Source organism: Athene cunicularia (genome assembly GCF_003259725.1).
Source record: "Athene cunicularia isolate RWA chromosome 1 unlocalized genomic scaffold, athCun1 chr1_part1, whole genome shotgun sequence".
Taxonomy (NCBI): domain Eukaryota; kingdom Metazoa; phylum Chordata; class Aves; order Strigiformes; family Strigidae; genus Athene; species Athene cunicularia.
This window is the reverse complement of record NW_020799091.1, coordinates 64537680-64559898: the sequence shown is the minus strand read 5'-3', so window position 1 is coordinate 64559898 and position 22219 is coordinate 64537680. Positions and strand designations below refer to the sequence as shown.

The 22219-nt window shown below is 41.9% G+C and overlaps 1 protein-coding gene across 1 annotated transcript in view; it reads left to right on the top strand.

Moving 5' to 3' along the window:
- Positions 1 to 4230, top strand: part of SOWAHC (sosondowah ankyrin repeat domain family member C) — a 4532-nt gene extending 302 nt beyond the window's left edge. Inside the window, exon 2 of the mRNA XM_026845859.1 lies at positions 5 to 4230. Coding sequence (XP_026701660.1) covers positions 5 to 846 — 842 coding nt within the window. The 3' untranslated portion in view covers positions 847 to 4230. The remainder of the gene's footprint in view (positions 1 to 4) is intronic.
- Positions 4231 to 22219: the final 17989 nt, after the last annotated feature.

Here is a 22219-nt window from a genome sequence, read left to right as displayed (position 1 = left end):
AGCCGAGGCGGCGGCGACTCGGACAGCGCCTCGGTGGCCTCGTCGTCTGCCGAGGAGGAGGGGAGCACGACTGGCGCCGTAGCCCTGGACCCCCTGGAGCACGCCTGGATGCTGTCGGCCTCGGACGGGCGGTGGGAGAGTCTGGAGGGGCTGCTGAGCTGCGAGCCGGCGCTGCTCTGCAAGCGGGACTTCATCACCGGCTTCACGGTGCTGCACTGGGCCGCCAAGCACGGGCGGCAGGAGCTGCTGGCCACGCTGGTCAACTTCGCCCAGCAGCACCAGCTGCCCGTGGACATCAACGCCCGCACCAGCGGCGGGCACACGGCGCTGCACATCGCCGCCATGCACGGCCACGCCGAGGTGGTGAAGCTGCTGGTGGGAGCCTACGACGCCGACGTGGACATCCGCGACTACAGCGGGCGCAAGGCCGCGCAGTACCTGCACCAGGGCACCTCGGGGGACATGCGGAACCTGGTGGGGGCCCTGGAGGAGGAGGAAGAGGAGGAAGGGGCTGCCGGTAACGGGAGCGGGCGCTGGAGGCTCTCCAAGGTGTTGCCCTCCAATCTCATGAGCTACCGGCTCTCCCACCACCACCATCACCATCACAGCACCGGGGAGGAAGCAGAGGGCACCGACGGGGCGGCGGTGCCAGGCAAGGGCAAGGAGATGACCAGGAAAGCCTCGGGCAGCGGGCGGATGAAGCCTCGGCTTAATAAGATCCGCTTCAGGACTCAGATCATCCACAACACGCCCTCCTTTCGTGGTGACACTGAGGAGGAAGAGCACGAGGAGAAATCCCTGAAAGCATCGTTCAAGCTCAGGCCAAAGTCCAATGTCTTTGGATAAGGCTGGAGAGCAAGGAGGTCTGGGAGGTGGGCACATGGACCAGAGTGCCCAAGGGTGTAGCGCAGAAGGTGAGGCAGGTACGAGTGGGTGCTCATTTACACTTGTGGACTCTGGGCAGATGAGTCCTGAGTATCTTGCTTTAACTCTCAGTTTGGTCAGGTCAGCAGGGCTCTGGTGGCTTACAGCTCCCAAGAGCGACTGCTTCGGCTGGGCCCTCAGTGCTGAAGTGAGAGGCAGCGGGTACCCTGAGAAACGCTGGGGTGTCTAAAAGCTGCACTCTTTCTCTTAAAAAGCAGGCTTTGGGATCAGAATCCCTTGTTAGTGAATCTACTAGGTTTCGCTAGTTGGGTGGGGAAAGGAAGAGTGCAAAATGCTCTGCTCTTACGTTATCAACTGGTACTATAAACTGCTTACAAACAACTTGCTATGTAAGAAGAACACCTCAGTAATATGCAAATATACTTTAGGTTTCTCTTTAACAGCAATACCACCTGCACAGTGTGGAGTTGGGTACCCAAAATGAGACAGTAGATAACGTTTTCCTGTGAGAATCCAAGCTTCAATCCAGCAAAGACTCGAGCCTGTGTTGACTTTATTCACTGAAAATTGCCTGATGTGACATCGTGAATATATATACAAAAAAAACCCCACTCCATTGCACTGCAAACAGCGAATAAAGTTAACAACATGCAGAAGTCTCTGCTGTCTGATGTACTACTGAGCTTGCTTATTGCTGTTGGAATACTGATACAAGGTAATGGAAGCAAAGAGTCTTTTTATATATTTGGTATCTTATGTTTTGTCTTAGGCAAAGCAATTTTATTTTAATCACTGTGAATTCTCAAGTGCCAGACCTAGGCGCAGTTCCAGTTGTTAAGTCTGGTCAGTTCTTGTCAATGTTGTTTGTGTAACTCGCTCTGTTTAAAATCAGAAAATTTTGTTGTATGTGTTACCTGTGAAAGTCGTTCTCTTTTAGAAAACAGCACAGGCACCATTGCATGAAATCTTCATGAGACTCTAATATGGTCCTGTAATTGTAATAGCTACAGGTCTGTGTTTGCTAGTAACTTGTGTGCCAATCCCTTCAGCTGGCTTTGTGCAGATATAGGGGAGGGGGGAAAAAAGGGGTGTGTGTGAATTCACACACAGGGTAGATAACCAGAACTATGTAACTATCCCCGATTGTCATCTGAGTGAGAGCAGTATAGTGACATATTCTAGTTAAGTGATGGCAGTGGTGTTTGAGTTCTTTTAAACTATATTTCTAGAGAAGTGATAACTAAGGCTTTGAACTGTTGTTTAACAGCCTGCTAAGTCTTAATCTGATTGACGAGCCTATCCGTCTGCTAAAGCTTTCAAAAACCTTGAATCTTGTTTCTCTGCTTTAAAGGTAGCAATTCCAGTGAAATCTAGGAGGCAGATTTGTATCCAGACTCAGCTTTCCTTAAGAATGAGGTCTTGAGCTGACCCTGGATCCTGAATGCTGCTCAAGGTAGCAGCTCATCTGTTCTTGGAAGTTAAAGTACAATTTCAGTGCAACATTTGTCAAAGCATGTTTCAAGTTGGCTTCCTCAGAATGTGTGTGCATGTCTGGCCGGTAACTAACCAAAAGTAGATAGGCTTTGACATGCTAAAATCCAAATCTGAGACACTGATTAAATGCCTGCCACAAGCTCTAGAACACCTCACAGGGGAACTGCTGCTGGGAGTTGTGCACTTTCAAGGTGACAGCTCTCTGTAGCTGTTGGTGGTGGCTTACATTTCTTGTAGCAACAGAGGAAGGGAGTGCTGGTGATTCGCAGGTTTCAGAGTTCCTTTGTGGATAAATTACCAATTTCTGCACTTTGTGTCAAAACCTAATACATGACAGTATTTACAAAGGTGTGCAAGCAACACTGATCTATTTCTGGGAGTAGTTACACGGAAAAAAAAAAAAAGAAGTAGTCTCTGCAGAGGTGCTGGTCATTACTTTTGTGCAAAAAGACTAGAAATTATACAGAGGTTCAGCTTTAGTTTATAATTTATAAGATATATTATTATAGACTTCATGTGCCTTCATTTTGGGTTGGTTGCCACAAATGTGATGGATAAAATCGGTCTTCCAAAGCACTTTGTCTTTACGTCTGTGGGACAGGACCAGAAATTTCCCCTCAGCCCTTCCCATTTAAGCTGTAAACTTGTGTACAAAAATGTGATGTCTTCTGAAAGGGAGGGGGGAATAATCATAGGAATTATACTGTAGAGCTAATTCTTTTGTAACAGAGAAATGCCTGAGTCCTAAACTTCCTTCACTCTGGAAGATAAATAGCTTTTTAGACTTCTGTAGAAAGGAAGTTTTCTGACTGAACACTTGCAACATGAGCCCTCTTCACCATGGCCACTTCTGAATTGAGCACATATTCCATTCAACTGCCTGTGTCCCAATCTTATTAAAGTAACTTTCTGATTTGAGAATTTATAGTTCTTTCATATGAACCATTGGGTGAAGTGTTTATCTCTTCACAGGCAACTAGCAAAGAATTGCACAAAAATACTGACTCTTGGATAGCTGTTGGGGTTTAGGGAAATAATTTTGGGGTTTCAGTGCTTTGGGATTTGAAATACAGCACACTTGGGATTTTAAAAGACTAAGTGGAACATAATTTTATCTTGCATAATACAGTAGAACTTTGGCAATTATTAAGGGAACTTGAAAAATGGTAAAAAGATGCCTCATTTATAATTCATTATTTGAAGTATCAAAGTGAAACTGTTGGTCCACTCCTACTGTTTAGCTGTCAGTTAATGAAATTTCACCGTAATGATCCAAAGGTCTTTGCAAGTTGGGGTGCAACAGAGGAAACTTCTCTGTTGGTGTTGAACATGTACTGATGAATGGCTAGATAACCACTAGTGTCTGTCTGCGCTATGGGACTAAAGCACTTTGATTTCACGTTATGACTTGTCACATTCCACATGGTTACTTTTTATAACATGAGCTAAAACTTAAGGGGTTTTTGGAGATGGGAAAGGCTTGATGCCCTGTTTCAGAATATTTACAGTTTAAAGGTACTCTTGAGTCAAATATTTTGGATATATTGCCTAGAAAGATGTGAATTTGAAATAAAGTTGTATGGTACAGAAAACTGGAGCACTTACTGGTGTCTTTTTAATGGTATACTTGAAGTTACTGAATGTGTTCACTTTTTATGAGGGTGTGTAAGGCAGCAAGACTAATGTAAACATTTGATATCTTTTATTTCATCCTGTGTTTGAAATGTTTTAGAGGCCTGGAAGCCTGTCAGTTTTTATTAATACAACTTGTTATGGGTATCTTTTTGAATGGTTGAGTTAAGAATCTGTAAGCTTTAGTTTTATTGAATTAAAAAGAGCCCATTAATTGTTTATGCTTGAATCAATTTATGTATACTACATACTTAGGTGCTACTTGCTATATTGGCTGTTAAAACTATGTACTGTTGGGGTGGGGGGTGGGAGTTGGGGTTTTTTTGTATCATGAAGTCATCTCATGTAACACTGGAAGAGTAAGACATGGAAAAAATACAGTTGAGTTGTTTGCAAGACAGTAACATTTTTCTTCGGCAGTTACTCTCTAATAGCTCATGTCAAAGTAAATGAAGATGCAACTTTTTTTTTTTTTTTTTTTTTTTTTTTTTTTTTTTTTCTCCAGAGAAGTATGTCTAAATAAGGGCCTGGGAGAGTGGCATTGCTTAACTTAAAATAGTGTCTTGGCCTTATTTCTGTGCAGCTAAATATCTCTGACTCTGGGAAGACTAATACTAGTTTTGGTTACTATGTAAAGGTCAATACCTAATTAAAAAAGGTTTAGGATTAAGGCTTTTTGTAATATGTCTTAACTACAGCTGGCAGCTTCTCTACAGGGAAGTTCCATTTCATTACCAGGCTAGACTGTGGGACTTTGAAATATATCTAAAAATTCTTTGAAGCTGTTGCCTTACAAAAATATATGTTAAAACTAGTAAACCTCATGCCTTCAGTAACTCCTCTGGGAAACGTCCGGATTTGTGCTTAGACTGAAGAAAGGCTTGGCTGTTACCATGGTGGTGGATCAGGATGTGTGCAGCTCCAAACCGAGCAACCCCATATTAGTAGTGTGGGGACACGAGTGAGAAGGGAGGGGAAGTGTTCTGGGATGCTTAGGGGAAAGAGTGGGGGCATGCAGGAAGCAGCCGAGGTTGTGGGGGAGGTGGAGGACTGTAGGAGAGCAGTCTACATGAGCCTTGCTGATCATGCAATGGCTTGATTAGTTGTTTAGAAAATTGTATCTAAACATATATCCCTTCTACAGAATAACAGTTGAGAAAGATGACTTGCTGAGACCTCTAATGTAAATTAATGTCTGATGCTGAGTATTTTAGTTCCTCCTCTTAGCAACATTTCTTAGTGTAGCTAAGCAAAAGCACAAACAACTCTTGTGTTGAATGTAGCTACAGCTGTTGCAGGAGAGTCCTGGTACATCAGAATGACTGCACTTATCTTCAGGCATCTCACTGGGAGAGAAACCCTTCAGCATTGCATTGCTAACTTATTTTTCCGTTGGCTATAGAAAGGAGGGGTAAGGGCATTACAGTCCTGACTTAATATGCTTTTAGTTATATGGAATGCATCTGAACCTGAAGGCAATAGATTAAACTTTGGAGACTTCCTCCAGAAGGAAAAAAAAAAAAGGCAGTTTAGTCATGTATTTTGTTTCCTTGTTGTCACTGAAGAAAAAAAAAAAGTACATGCTGATATTTTTTCATGTCCTCAGCTGAGTGTGGGGAGAAGGAAGAAGGCTGAGATTAATATCAGGGTTTGGGAGAGGGACTGGCTTTTCAGTTTGTGTTAAATTGTGAACAGTTTGACGGAAAAAAATGGAACATGTGATTTTGAATTTATAATTTTGTTATAACAAAACATTTTGTCTTACCATTTTGCAGCTGTTCCAGATTTTTATCTTGTATCATTTTTCAGTTTAGCCAAAATTAGTACTGATGTGTCCTGATACGCACACGTTATTTGAAAAACTGAGCCAAGCTACCAGATTTTGTTTGTTTGTTTTCAATAAAACCGTGTTACAGGTGAGGTATTTCATGTTCTCTGGTAAAACCTGAAGAAGCCCTATTCTAAGATTTTTACAAGGAGTTAAGCTGCTAGTGGCATGTAGAAGAGTTACCTTAAAACTTGGGTCAAGGTGCAGAAGGATTCTGTTCAATCAGCTAGATTAGTCATGCCAAATGAACCATTGTAGTTTAGGTGCAGCTATAGACAACCATAAACTGTCTCCTCACCTAGGTTACTGGGAAGCATGAGAAGAAGCTAGCAAACCATATTAATCTATTTTTACATGCCCTCATTTTATTAAAAGGCATTTTGCAAACCTGTGGTAGGACTGTCAGGAGGTGATGGTGGAAGTCAACAGATCGGTATCCATGCATGTCTCTGCACTGGTGCAGGTAAATCACTGAAGCTTACTGCTGTCAGTCTAAAGCAGACAGCTTATAGAATGCGTCCTTGCATCAATCCTCGTCCATGAAGAGAGCCTGGAGATTTAATATTTAATGTTTCTAACCACCAGAATAGTTCAGTTGCTTGGGCTATATGTAAAACTAGCCCTAACTTTAGTTGAAGCACTGGGCTTTTCCTCAGTATTTTTCCCTTGAAGCTAGAGGCCCTTCACTTTTGCTAGCTGGCTATTGAGCTCTAACAGTTATTTCACTTTGCAGTTCCTCAGAGTGCCTGAGAAACTGGTAGTAGAATGGACATAAATAATGGCTATGTCTTTCTGAAGCTGGGTGGGATGATGGTTGTTTGGGTGGGGTGGTTGGTTTTTGTGATCGGGTGGGATTTTTGCTTTTAAAAAGGATGTCTGCAGTATTTTTGGGGGCACAGAAATCCCTTTGGACAGTTCACAATAAGGAGGTGCAGTCCCTGTTACTATAAATACAGAAAGACAAAAAAATTAACTGTGCAGGCTATAAAGATGTCCTCTGTTCATTGGATATAAAGTTGCATGACATAAAGCCTCAGAGTACCAGAAAACATATTTGTAGCACTTGAATATATAAGGACATTTTGCTATTTCTTTTACTTGCTACCTATCACATGTATCTTACTATAGGTATATCCTAAGGAAGTAACTCCGTGGCAATTGGGGAGAGTTTTAATTAAAAGAATGCAGCTAGGTTCTGTGGGGTCAACTGCTTCCTACAGCAGGACCGTTAGCTACCAACATCATGCTGTCTTCTGCCTGTTGAAACTTCCCTTTCTGTCACAGATGGGCTGGGTGAATAGACTGCAGGCGTCATAGCTGCCACCCTGTGCAGTTTGCAGCTGCACAGTGTGGGCTGCAGCACTGGTAAATCTGAAGCCTTTTGAAAGTACTGGCAGCACTTCCCTTGATGGGGATGGAAGCAGGGATGCTACATCATTTCATCTGCCTGTGACATTTACACACGTATTATGCTTTCGCATGTGAATAAATGGCATGAACTGAACTGTGGATGAAACTGGGGTGCTTAGGACACTTTTATATTTAAGTGGTGCCAAGTACCTTGTACAGCAGATATGCCTAATTAGAATATGTTACTAATCTTTAGCTACTGATAGAAATCAGTTGGCTCAACACTGAACAGCTGATACAGGAAACTGCTGCAGAGGGGTTGCTGTAAAATTATCATATCTGTTAAGATACATCATTTATTAAGGGTATTTTTTCATTTTGCAAAATTAATTAGTTGCATGGTGGACAACAGCTTGCAGTACCATATCCCAAGAAGTATATCTTTTAAGGGCTGGGTAAGGTCACTAATAGCTGTCAGGGTGATAGGAAGTATTGGGCTTTTAGTTTTTAACCTGAAATTTTCTCACTTTCTAAGGTTTGCTTCGGATTCCTGCAAATTTTTTGTTTCTGGGATAACTAGCCCATTCTGAGAAGAGAACATTGGAGAAAAAAAAAAAAAAAAAAGAGTCCAGCTAAGCCACAGATGCTCTTGGCCACAAAGGTCCAGAGTCCTCCATATTTTAAACCAAAATCATTCCTTAAATTCATTATTAAAAAGATAAAACCCAAGTAACTTGTGTTTGATCTGGAAGATGTGCACCTTCGGTAACAGCATCACCCCACAGTGCCCACATCGGTAAAGTGCTGGGCAGTTCTCAAACTCGCAAGAGTTGAGCATGCAAGAGAAATGTGATAGTGACCTTTCCCCAGTGTTTACATTTGTGGAGCTTAAGCAAGATGAGAACCCAAACCCTGATCTGGAGCAAATTCATCTGAAGTAGTGTTCGTGAACAGGTAAGCACAGATAAATGGGGGCTTCTGCTGCATGTACTGAGAGACTGTGCTTTTTTCTCTCTGCTATACCATATATATGGAATAGCAGTCATTATTTTTTACATTGTAGCAAAGTTTAAGATTTAACCTCTTAGAACAGATGAAAGCTATTGAATTCTAAATTAAAATGGGACTTCATCTAGACTGGAACAGCCTGGCTGAAAACAAAGCAACCTGTTTTCCACTGGGTAGCAAAGACCTGTGACAAAAACATCTCGCTGATTGTGCTTGGCAAAGTGCAGAGCTCTTAGGAGTGTGATGCTGCGTATCTTCATTTATCCCTCTGCACTACCTTCTTCTTTCCTGGCTACTTCCCATTATTTTGTAATTTTCTTAGTAGCTTGAAGTGCACAAATATTGATTAATCGATCTATAAAGCCTAGAAAATGAGGATGCTTCAAATAAAAATATATCTTTATCAAGAATTAAATGGGAAAACTAAACTTAAGCAGCTTCTACTTTAAACTTCAAGAGTGGGAAGATCAAAAATTATTTTGATGGTAAGGGTCTCCACATACAGCATTCTAATTATGACATGGACAAGAGTACTTAATGTTGTCGGACAAATGTAGAAGACTACATTTTCACCTCAATGATTGCAGTATTGAATACCTTAAAGGCAACACTATGAATAACAGGCCACTTTGTATAGGAAACACTAAGTATAGTTCACAGGATTTCCATTTATTATTCCCTTAGGTGTGTCAAAACTAGTGTCTTTTATGATGGGCCCTAAATGGGAGTTCTGGCTAGCCTGAATGCCCACCTCATCCTCCTTTGCAGATGAGTCCCTTTTGATCCCTGTGTAGTTGAATCCAAATTCTGGAAAACTGCCTCAAATCCTGTTAAAAGTAGAAGACTGTAACTGTAAAGGTGACTAATCATTTTGAAAGTTCACTTCCTTACACACCCTTCAAACTGAATGCCTGAGGTAAAGAGAAGAGAAAAAAAAAAAGTAACCCATCCCAAACATGCCAGCACACACAGTGATTAAGCAGTACAGGGCAACAGCTCCTTTTTTTTAATCACTGAATGGTTTTAGTGTTCCCCGTTCCACACTAGTGCTCTTCAGGGGTCCTTTTCTGGTGCCTGGTTTAAGTCCCTCTGACCTGTTACTGTAGTGAGTCAGTAATGAAAAATTACCTGCTCTGAGAATATTGCTTTTTCCCCAGTGGTCTCTTTAGAAAGGAATTGTTACCATGAGCTATGGAGCTGTTGTTGCCAGCATGAGTTTTTATGGTCCTTTACGGCCTCGTGAAGGTTTTGTCTGCTCTTTTGACTTGAGGTTAATAAACAACAGGGAAGTGATACCGAGGAAGAGGAAATTGATTGATTGGGAGTGGAGGAAATGTATTAGGCTGTCAAAGCTTCTGTTGACAACATTGCTACTACTACTGGTTTTAGGTTGGTATTTCTGAATCATAGTTGGTATCCTATAATATCGGGTGTTGTTCAAATACAAGAAAGGCTGTAGCACCTCACCCACTGTTCCTAGAATCTTTGTAACCTGCTCAAACAGTGGCAGCCAGGCAGGGATCATATAAGCAAAATAGATCAAACATATATCAACACATACAAAAAGGAAAAGGCATACTGCTTTTGCCTAGGTGTTTTCCTACTTTTCCCTCACACCTCACTATGACTCTCCCAGGACCCCAGCAACTCATTTAAAAATCTTCTAGAACATTTGGCATTCATGAAATTTCAAATAGCATTAAAGGGATATCGTTCGCCTAAAAGTTCAAACCTACATTCTTAAAACCTAGTTTAAACAACACCACTGAATTCAAGCTAAACTGATTTAATATTCCTAGGAAGGAACTTAAGCCCAACCTAGTTGATGAACTTATGTGAAAATCAGCGTGTGACTGCAAGACTGGCTATAAGGCTTTAGCTGACAATTTGCATTTAGATCCTAACTACCATAATGATGAGTGCTACAGAAAATCTATTTTGTGTGTTCCTACACTAATGTTTACAGAACAATTTCAGAATAAAAACTCTGTTAAAAAATTGACATTTGAAATTTAGTCTAATTTTAGTGTAATTTTAACTATACAGCAGTTAAACATCTCACTAACCCTGCTACTCCCTATAATCTGCTTTTTCACTTGGGGCATGTGAAGAAAAAAAAGGCAATAGGATCCTCAGGTTCCTGTGTTTCATCATAACAGTAGTGTTTACCCTACCCATATAGAGCATCTCTAGATTCTCTACAGACACTACTAAATTGCTTCCAGTCCACATATAAGAATGGGAAATACTGCTGTAAAATATACCCCAAAAATTACAGGCCTGAGGACATAAGACACACAAATGCTGTACAAGGTGTCCAAGTTAACACAGGAAGGCTGTGAATAAGTAGGAAATAAAACGTACTGTACCTGAAAAAAAATCTGTTCAACCAAATTCTCATTAAATATTCAATCCTACAATCTTAAATATGGAATTTATGTGGGATTCAAATATTTGCTAATTTTAGAGTTTTTGACTAACATCTGTAAATAGTCACAGTTTCTTCATACTCATGAATGACAACTTTGCATTTGCTGGATGTCTCCTCCACCCTGTGGTTTACAATGACAATGTAGCAATTCATGGATGAGTGGGATTAAATGTCACTCTTAATCCTAGCTGGTATTGATGTAAAAGGTCTATTTGTGTTTCCTGGCTAAATCCTGCATCTAACAGAAGGCATTTATTAGTTCTGTTGTTAGAATAATTGTTTCTTTAATGACACGGTGATGCTATATCTGATTGTGCACAGCAGCAGAAAAGACAGCTGATGGAATTACAGTGCAAATTACAAATTGCAGTCTCACAGGGAGATGATAATAATAAAATTTTAGGGTTTTTTTTTTTTCTGAAAATTGCTCTGTATTACGCTAATTTAGGTACATTGCTTCTACTCCACCCCGGAGCTATGATTAACTAGAACTTCCTTATGATTAACCTTAGCCACACTTTCTTCATGTCAAGCGCAGGAATACATTTGGTGCTGGCATGCGGTCTGCCAACTCGTATTTTATCAGCAGCAGTATTAGTGTCTTGACTGAGTAGGATCTACAGGACTAATATGGTCATCAAGAAGTTAAATTACTATATCAGTTACTCTTTTTAATCTTTTTATAGTCAAAGGAGAGAATGAGGAATTTCTGAGGACAAGTACTTTCAAGCCAACATAAATTTTCATGGTAATTAATTAATAGAGAGCCAGAGTTCTCCATCATTTGCACACCACAAACCATGTCACAGCAAATTATGGCATTGCAGACCAGTTGTTAGGCCACAGATTACAGAATAACTTCAAGAAAGTACTTCATCCAACTTTTATTTCTTTCATTATGTTCTCATAACTGCAAATTGAGCCAGGTGTAACTTCAAAAGAGCCATATTAATGTATAATCCCTGTACCATTGTGTGAATAACCAGTTGCCTCTCCATGGACAGCCACAGAATACTCCATGCCTCAAACCTTAAGCACTGCTACTCCAGGATAAAAAGTAGCAAACCAGCACCTGGAGGTGGCTTTTGGCATAATTCTTCACCCTATACTGTGGTTTGAGGTTATACCTATGCAGGCCCACCTGGGCGTCCGCAGGAAAGACATTGATTCCCCCTGTTCTGTCCCCATCCTACTCCCAAATATATGTACCCACAGCCTCTTACACTGGACCAACCCATTGTGCAGGGTGAGGCCCTTTAGCCTGCTAACCCAACAGAAAGCTAAGCTGCCACTGCCTTTGAAGTGAATTCTGGTCTGGCTGAGGACTTGGGTCAAGAGCAGCCAAACAGGGATTTTATGAAAGCACCTTTTGGCTTGGGCAGCGGGAAATATTTAGAAACCAAAAGCCACAAAGGGACTCAGTTTTTACTTGTTTTCTCAAAAGGTATTGGGAAGATCACTCGTGAGGATACAGAGTCTATTCTTTGAGGGGAGGTGACAGGGCAATGGGTCTTGTATCACTAGCTAAACTAAAGTAATTTTGTTTCTAACTCTGAAATCATTCTCATCAGATCTCTTCTCAAATCTATTCCTTTTTTCTCTTCTCCTAGGAATTGTACAGATCTGTTTCCTCACCTCATGTTATGGTGTAACCTGTTAGGCACTCTATACAAACAAGTGTTGGTGTTCACACTGAGGAGCTTCCAGGGGCAGAGGAATATAACACTTCGCAGCACAGAAGACTGGTCATCTCCAGCATTCTTTGCAAACTATTCAGTAGTCATTAATGGGGAAGAAAAAAGAAAAAGGAACGTTGACTAAAAAACGGAACAAATGATTTAGTGGAAACCTAACACTTCCCTAGTTTTTACTCCAAATGTTATATTGAGCTCCAGTTGTCCCAAGCTCTGATTGTCAAAGAATGGGAACTGAAGCTCAGAACCCATCAAGCTAACTTCTACTCATACAAGATTTAAAAGAATCAGTGGTCAGATATCAAGCACTGAAAATTTGAGTTGAACCAAGTCCTCCTTAACAAATTTTTGTGGGTTTGACAAAAATGAAATGAAACCAGAAGTAGTCAAAAGTTTAAAAGAACTATAAAAGAACTCAGTAAAGGTATTTAAAAGCTCCCTTTTAAATTATTGGAATAAACTCTAGCACAACTGGCTCCTGATTTACCAGAAAATGAATAATAACAATAACTTTCAATCTGAGCTCCTTATCCTGCCAAGGTTTCTAAGTTGTTGTAGCCCCTAAATGCTGGTTTGAATTTAAAAACTTGATTTTTTTATTTTTTTTTTTAAATCACCATGGAAAGCTTTCCATTCTTCAGCACTCTTGTATGTGTAACAGTTTTTCTGTATTTGTTTACTTTCATTCTTTTCTAATGAATTTTGTCTTTTAAAAGGGTCAGAGCTGGAGCTAGTACTGCTCAGTAAGACTCTGTCATCTGGAATTAAATTATTTGTATCAAAATTTTCCAAGCTGGATGTGGCTATTTCCTCATACTATTTAATGAAAAATACATGGCTAAATCTCCTTTGCTCTTCTAGAAGTCCTAAATTAATGTTTTCTACAGAATCTACACCTCCCATATATATTTGCAGTTTTAAGCTGTTCCCTTTACAGGCTTTGCTTAGACTCCAGAAAGTCCCTTCCCATGCAAATACCTCAGCATTTCAGTTATACTGCAGTTTAGCAGCAGTAACTGCCAAGTTGGGAGAGCAGCACAAGAGTCAGTAACTGCAACTGGCATAGGTTTTTAAGGAATAGGCTGTGTACTGATACAAACTTGAAAAGATAAACACTTAGGCAGAAAAAAATGCATTATGCCAGCAGTAATCCACACTGACATGATTGCATCTGAACTGAGACTTTCAACTGTCTTTGAATTATTTATCTTTTTGAGCTTTCATGGAAGGGACAAACCCTGCATATTTGAGGCTGGTTTGTTGACATGACGGGAAACAGCGATGCTGTAAATTCAAAGGAACTGGGAAGGGAAAAAAAGGCAAACTTTGAGTAACTCTCAGTCCAAAGGCATATAGCTTTCTCTAACATTGTTCAGAGTATGCTTGCCGACTACTCAATGCCTACGCTTCTTAGTGTAAGGGGTACATACTCTGTGCCCTCAAACTGTTTTCTCCCTATACTCAGAAGCTCTACATGGAGAAAAAGACAATGCAGCATTATGAATCCTGCAGAAAAATTATGGACTCTTATAACCAGGTAACAGACTCCTTTGAGTTACACAGCTATACCGTGTATACACAGCACAGTTAATGTACCTTAGCTCCCAGGTGCTGCAATATGACAGAGCTCTGCCAACCTGCGTGCACCTTGCCACTGAACGAAGAGGTACCACTCCTCTGCCAGCTTCCCTCACACTGGGTGAAAACCCTTGGTCTCTTCTGAGCACTGGCTCTGATGCTTGTCTGATGGATTGAAACTCCAATTGAAATTGCTGTGCTGACCAAAAATAACCCTACCAAAACAAAAGTGAGCAGTTTCTGTCATGTGACAATCAGCTCCCCGTTCTAGTCTGAGAGACAGAGATGGTTCAAGAGAAGAGACAAAGCTATGTGGCTACAAGCAGGGCTGGAGGGACTAGATTGGGACTGATGCAGAATGGCTGGACGGCCTCTTCTGTCCGTGGCAAACTGCTAGTAATCCTCAGCCGTACTGTGCAGGTATACCCCCATGTTTACATGTGCTCTTGGTGAATCCTGAACACTGTGTAATATAGTTTAGCATAAACCTCATTCACTGTCAATCCCAGGCTAATGGCAGTTATTTTCTTTGCAGTTTCCAGAGTTCCCTTAATACCAACATTCACACAGACATATTTTGCAAGTATAATTTCTGTGCCTTAAATCTGTATCTTACTTATGCTAATGCATTTTCCATCTAGCCCAGCTTTTTCTGCCTGTGAGGACTTCTGTCTTCTGCTTACCAAGACAAGTGAAGCATTGCCTCTCCTGAGACCACCAAATACTTCCACTGTGGTACTTGGCAAATAGCGACTCACAAAAGAGTGACCTGATGAAAAAATTACTGTTTAACTGAACATGTAAATGAAGGGGTTGGTCCCTTAAGTGTGCTCAGAGAGTAATAAGTGCAAGGATACCAGCCAAAACAGAGCAAAATGGAATGAAGACATCCTAAATGGATGTAAATGGCAATGGAGCCTCACTAGCCAGAACCTGCTGTACCAGAAGACGAGTTTAGCTGAATACTGGCTTCCTACTGCATGGAGTGATTGCCACCAGAAGGATTTCTGTGCTGTGTTTGAAAGTTATTGTTTCTTTGCTTTGTACCATGCCAAAATACTTTTTTGTTTTTTGTTTTTTAAAATCCATGAAGTACATAGTATATCCAGAAAGCAAGAAAACACCACATTGCAGTAATATGCCTTTTCAAATAATGACATACTGTCAAAACACTCCAATTGGAAAGTTTCCCCTGAATTATATATTAAGATAAGGCTTTATCCTTACTGGTTCGTTTATACCACACATACCTTATGGTCACACCTTCTATCACATTAGTATAAAGGTGCCTTTGCAGATGGATTCCTCTTTTCAGAAATAAGCATTTCCACAACAAGATGGTTAACCCGTTACAAGGCTGTACAGTTCATGTGTAGATAAGGTTTTAGAGCTCAGATAGCCTGCCCCTAAGAGTAGGAATCTCTCCACATATTTTTTTTGGAAACATTTTTTTCTCTCCTCTGTGTTAGTTGTTTGATAATGGTCTTGCAAAGACAGCAAATACGTCTTTCAGGAAGACCAAGAAGGAGAAGCAAGCTGAAACATGGAATGAAAATCAAACACAAAGTGGTCTGAAAATCTGGGGTGAATTGAACAGTGAGAATCAGAGCTGCACCTGGGCTGCTGCAATACCAAGGCAGCAGTCACATTTTCCTAGCAGAATCACTCAGAGCATGGACTCGAGACCCCCCAGTCCCTCTGCTCTTAGTGGAGAGAGGGTGGTGCTTCAAGGGCAGACCCAGAGGGAGGAGTGCTCCCCCTCTTCTGGATGTTGCCTTGAATCAAGGCTGCATGTCAGGTGCCACTCACAAACAGGGAGGGGGGTCACAAAAAACCCCAGTGTTCTAATGGCTGTTCCTTAAATCCATAGATACAGGAATTCTAGATGAGTTACACTGTCAGTAAGAATTTCTGCTTACTTCAACGTCCATATGGAGGGCTCTGCCTCATCAGATTAAAGTCATTTTAGAACAAGAGGTTTTGATTTTCTTCCACTGGCTCAAGATGTCTCCATCTGTGCACAGTGTATGCTGGGAACCTCAGGCAGATTCATTTTCTCTAAGAGTCCTGCCAGCAAACCAGGGCTGGGGCCCCTCTGGACCGTCAGAGGAGATGGGCAGCAGGGTCTGCAACTCCTTATGGCTATTTGCATCCTTCTTCTTCCCACCTGCAAAGCAACTTACATGTACAAATGTGGGAATTATTTCTCAAGAGGTTTCAGTAATGCTGCAACATTTTGTGTATTGATGCTGGGTTTCAACTGTCTGTTCAGAAAAAAAAAATATTTTTGAAGAAAATTATTTGTTTCACTTCTGCTTTTTTCAAAATGAAATGCATTTCTTTTCAGCTTTTTATTTTGGTACTTCCTTGAAATTTACTTTCTAGTAAGATAAATATGAATGACAATGCTCAAAGCAGAAAGAATAATGTATTTTAAGTCAAACCAAATATTTCATTTATCCTGCCATTATTTTTCTCAACACTTTGATTTCACCAGCGATTTCTGAAGGGTTTCTGTGTTGATGCAACTCAAAATTATTTTTTCCTTTCATTTTTTTCTGAACTATCTGTGATTCAAAATATCCATTATCTTCACTATCTTACTTCCAGGTAACTTGGATAACCAGGACTTGCTTTCAGAGAAGATTTTTTCATTACTGGTAATTTTATGCAGAAACTCTTTCTTATAAAAGAAACGGAAATATTTGAGATCCTTCATCTCAGTGATGAGCTGAATGCCAGCAGGCAGAAGATACTGCTTGTGATAAGTTCCGTAGAAATGATGGTTCCAGCATGTTATCTAAATCTGAGCCAGAATGTAAAAGGACATGAGAGGAGATGAGGCATCTTTAGAAATGCCTGCGTTTCAGAATGCTTCAAAAGGCTTCAAAGCATTTTCACTGTCAGTAAAAGAGTACTTAGAATTTGTTGTCCAGAAATCGTCAGGAGACAAATTTTAGGCATCCAAACTCCTGGCATTCCATGTGGATTTAGTGGTTTGCTTATTTAAATTTTTCCATTAACTTAGTTCTTGTCACTGTGCAAGTCTGACGCTCCAGGGCAAACCCCGCTAGCTATTTAAAAAAATCTGGTAATCAATCAGATACAACACAGATATGTTCCTCAAGTTGTTCCCTTCTCCCATAAAATTTCTTCCTATAGGCCCCACTTCGAGCACACTACCCCAGGAGCTGGCTCTGCTCTTTGCTACTTTAAGGGGCCATTATTTTGTGCAGAGGAGCATGTGGAACATGAATTTTGGGAGTCAGTGTCTATACTGTAGGCACTGAGGCTCCTTACTTGAGAGGACCAGCACAGCAGTCTTGTTCTGGAATACAGCACACTTTAAAAAAAAAAAAAAAAAAAAAAAAAAAAGGCAATGGTAAAAAAAAACAAATGCCAATATGCATTACACTTAAATATCTAATGGGAAAGAAGAAAAAAGGTATTGTTATCTGAAAGAATTTTACATCTGGAAGTGATTTTGAAAGCCAGCACATATGCCACAGTCTTAAAAAGAAGATAAAGAAGTAGACAGATGGTCAGTCACTAGATTAGATGCGATCAGAATATGGAAAGATAATTTATCGTATTCCCTCTTCCCAGGTTTTCATGTAGATACTGGACTTGGCAAACAGTTAATCTGCTCTGATGACTGCTTACAGTAGAGCTGGGAGCTCTGAACAGACAGACCCAGCAGAACCTGTAGTTTTCTGTAGGATTAGTCCTACCAGCCTCTCTTCCTGAGGTGGTTTGGCCTCACTTGGCCGTTTGCATTCCCCTTCCTGTGCCTGTGATTTCACAGTGCAGTAAATCCAGCTTTAGGGCTTGTAGGTCAAAACTGCTGCAGCTACACAATGTAAAGTGCTGACTTAGGGTAAAGTTTTTCTGCAGCGTCAAGTTTTCACAGCTAATTTTTTGGACTGACAGGGTTCGTGGTGCAGTTGAGCTTTATGCTGGATGACCCGTCATCTCCTACAGCTAGCCTAGAGGCAGCACAGATCTCATGTCACACTCTTGCTGACCCCGTGGAGCTGGGACCATGTGCTCTTGACTGATTGATCCACATTATCTTTGGCTTGGCATGTTCAAAACAGCTTATGACACCTTTTTCCCTGCATATGTATACCTCAACTGTGGCACTCAGACTGAGTGCCTTTCAGTAACAAATGTGCTGTTCTGGTTTTTCATTTCACTTCCCCAGAAGATTTCGGAGCAAACCAGATCATCCCAACAGCGCTGGGGAGGGGAGGCGTTATCTGTAGCAGGATGTGGGGCTACTGTAACTGGAATGAGGAAAGCTTTCATCTCCATTTCCTCTCCTTCTGGCCTTATTTCCCTATCTCTGCTGTCTTAGATTGCCACATAACTTCACTCACGCCCAAGGCCCAGTGAAACGTACCTTGCAGTGGCACCTACAGCCTGTCTTGGTTCAGCTGCCCAGCCTCGCTGAAGGATGGAGCTGGGGCTGAGGCCTGCTGTGCTGCCAGGGTTTGGCAGCTGTATACAAGCCATGAGCAGTAAGGGTGCAGTCAGACAAAACAGCCTTACCTCTCCAACAGCTCCTGTTTCCAAAAGAGAGAGACCTGCCCCTTGCTTTCCCAATCTCTGCTCTTCCCCAACATGCAAACCCTTTCTTGCTGGCTATCAGAAACTTCAGTGAATGGACCCAGTTCCCTGCTTGATAAGGTTTGGACAACAGGCACAAGCCAAAGCTGACCTATAGATGAATCCTGTATATTTTATAACTGACAACCTGTGCTAGTAGGTATTGTACTAAGTTATAACAACCCACTTATGCTGATTGTAAAAAGTGCTAAAGCATTGAAATACTGCAGCCTGAACAACAGGCCCCAAGCCGAGGCTGCTAACTTGGTGTGTAATCATTAACAAAGTGTGTAAACTCGCTAGTGACAGATGCAGCTTAGAATATGATCAGTAGTGAGGACAAAATGCTGAGAGAATGTATCCGACTTCCCTTGTTTAGCCTTGTTCAAGGCTGAGAACCCACGTATTTGGCCTTGTTAGAAACTCCCTTGGTTTCCCACCCTGAGCCCTGGCCAGGCTTTGGGTGGAATCCAACAGGAGAATGAAACCAGAAATGTTCCGCTCAGAACAAAGGTGCCAGCTACTCTGGCTTGTCGATCTCGGGTATATAAGGCTGGGGCCGTTTGCCGTGACTTTGGAAGCCTCACCTACGGACGGACACACCACGTAGGATTTCAGGCTCTGCAAACCCTCGCTGTGACCGGGGCTGCTCAGCCACTGCGGGTCTGGGTGATGGGAACGTGTGCAAGTGGTGATGGATCTTTCTTAATCTCTATTCTCTCTCTCATGTAGTAATGATTGGATGCCTTACCCTGTATTTTCCTGTTTGTTGCTTTGGGTGCACTATTCTGCTTTTTCTTACTGCATGTTTTCTGTATTACACTGTTACATTATTTAGTAATTAGTAAAATACATCTACTCTTTTCACTCTGGTGTCTCAGTTTAATTGGTATCCTTAATCAGCAAAACACTGCTACAGACATTTTCTGCTACCTTAATGAATTAATCTGAGAGAAGGGTCAGAGAAACACCAGTGTCTGGCCAAACAACATGGCATTAGCAATTGAGATATACTCAAGGGACAGGGAAAGAAAGGAGGGGTGAGACTGACACAGCAGCACCTTCTTATTTAGCCGGTGCTGTCTAACCACATTTTCACTATGCCTCCACAAGCAATACTATTTCCTAAAATCACTGTGTCGGAAATACCAGGGGCTCTCACACTGTGAGGTAAATATGGGCTAAGAAACCTTAAGCCAGGATGTAACCTTGGATCTGTGAAAGGTGAGAGAAACACAAGTTTGTGATCATTTGTCTGTGCTTGTCCCCATCCTGGGACCTGTGCCACTGCCAAAGCAACCATGTTAATGGTTAACTAGCATGTTTTTCCAAGGGGCAGGATAGAAATCTTCAGTGCACTGTAACTGCTCAAGATATTACCTCTCTCTGCCAGTGGAGCCCTCTGATAGGAGCCCGTTACAGTCCCTATCCCTCTGACCCTGGTCCAAAGCTGTCTATCTCACTGGAAATCCAGGAAGGACATATTTTGTCCTGTCATGTTGTGACACTTTACTACTTTGTTTCCTTTTCAGTAAGATTTAAGCTGTCAGAGATTTCTTAATTTCCATGGCGATGCAAGAACCCATACTGTACATCTACAGCCACATGCCGGGAGACAGCTTTTTGTCAGATTATTTCTGGCTCTTCAGTTTCTGCAAATGAACTGGAGAATCTGGCAGCCACTTTGACAGCCCGGCAAAAAGGAAAATAACACAACTGCCCTTTAAAACTATAGTAAGCCCTTAGGGCACTGCCAAGTTTTCCAGAAATGATTCAATGGGTCTTAATCCCTCTTTAGAGCACCCTCAGCTTGGTCTGAACACAGAGGCCGGTGATGGTGAGGGAGCGGGCAAGGCCTCCCAGGGTTGCCATGGCAGGCTGGGCTGGACCCGTAGGCATCACTGCTGGGCTGCTGTGGGGGGGTGTTTCGACTGGCCATGAGGCCCACGGGCTCCTTTGCCAGCACACCACCATCACCAAGGGCTGGCTGTCTCAGGCTGACCCCCTTCCAATCTCTGGGGCTTACTTTGAATGAAAGTGCATCCCCCTTTCCCTGCTCCCTTCCCCTCTGCGAGGAAGCTGGTTTGAGGGTAGAGTTGCCCTCCCCCCTAGTCTTCACTCAAAACTGTAGTTTGGGAAGTATCTACCCAAACTTTCCTCCGAGGGTTAGTTAATATTTTGCTCCCATTTTAGCAAACTGGCAGATCCCTGCCTTCTTTCCTGCAAAACTTCCTTGAGAGACCCAGATGTTTTCCTCTTCGTTTACAGGCATGCCCGTGCTCTACAATTTCTGGTGCCAGGTCAACGTACACCTCACAATCATGAAATGACAAAAGCAATTAGTGCAGACATTAAAAAAGACCAAAGCACTCCTTGAGCTTATTTCAGAGGGTGTCTGCCCCAGTGCACAGTTACCTCCACTGAAGCAGGCCATACCCCCTGCAACCAGACAGGTTGCCTGTAGCTCCTTCCATCTACAGGTGATGATGGGATGGAGCCCAGCCCAGAGGAAAGGCACCCTCCATTCCCCATGTCAGCCATAGTAGACAACCTCAGAAAAACTTGCTAAGAGACTTCAATGTTACATCCAGTTTTTTATTTTTACTGTGATGAGTCTCAGAAGATGCTGCTGCAGGATGGTGCTACAGGACACGACTTACCAGTAGAGTCTACCTGCTCGAGACCAGCCTCCTGACGATGGGCCAGGGACCTTTGCTAGCACACTTTCTCTTAGGTCACATAACAAGGTGTGTCCTAACTTAGCAAATTGCTTTTGGAGCTGTTAAAAGAGAACTAGGAAAGCTTATCAAAACCACTTCCTACTTTGAATAAGGCATGCAGTTCGATTTACTTGAGTATTGTTCTCCCCGAGATACTGCATGCTCTGTGAAGCCTCCTCCAGATAAAAATAGATTGAAAAGATAGGAAATGCTTGGAGCAGTCCTAATCATCAGGACATAAGCCAGGAGAAACAGATTGTCCCCTGTCTACTATTAACATAATTAAGGAGATGTTTGACTCAGATTTGCTCAAGTTTCAGTTCCCCCACCTGGCAAATTTCATAGCTAGATCTCCTTTGCTTCAGGGATCTCATCGCAGAAAGGCTGGGACACTTCAGTCTATGCCTATACAGTTACTGGCACTTCTGGTAGAGTAGCAAACACAGACTTATGGATCTCAACAGAGCTGCCTAGTCAAATTTACTAGTAAAGATCTAAGTCTTAAAGCTAGGCTTGATACCTCTGCCACATTTTCTTGTTCTGCTAGCAAGATTTACTGTCGTGTATTGGTCTCATCTTAAGCTTTTCCCCATCCTGAGATTGCAAAATTAAATTATAAAAGTCAGACACTGTTGCTTTATCCAAGGACTTGACCTTCTAGCCCAATTGATCTTTTTTTTCATCAAAGCAGGAGAAGCAGAAAGAAAGGAAAGAGTAACAGCTAGCAGCAGGTACCAAGCACCTCTGCCTAATACCCCCAGATCTGTACAAGAGTTTTATTGTATCCTGAGCTGCCTAAAGAACAGTGCTGCCTGGGCATACACAAGTTCCTACAGGCCTGCTTGCCACTCTTTTACTCATCCACTCTTAGCACTTTATACAGGTGCATTTAAGTGCACATGAAAGCAGCTACCTTGGCAAATTCAATGTTTGCAAAACATGTTGGCATCGTCACAAGAAGGGCACCCGGGAAGGGCTATGAACAGCTTTG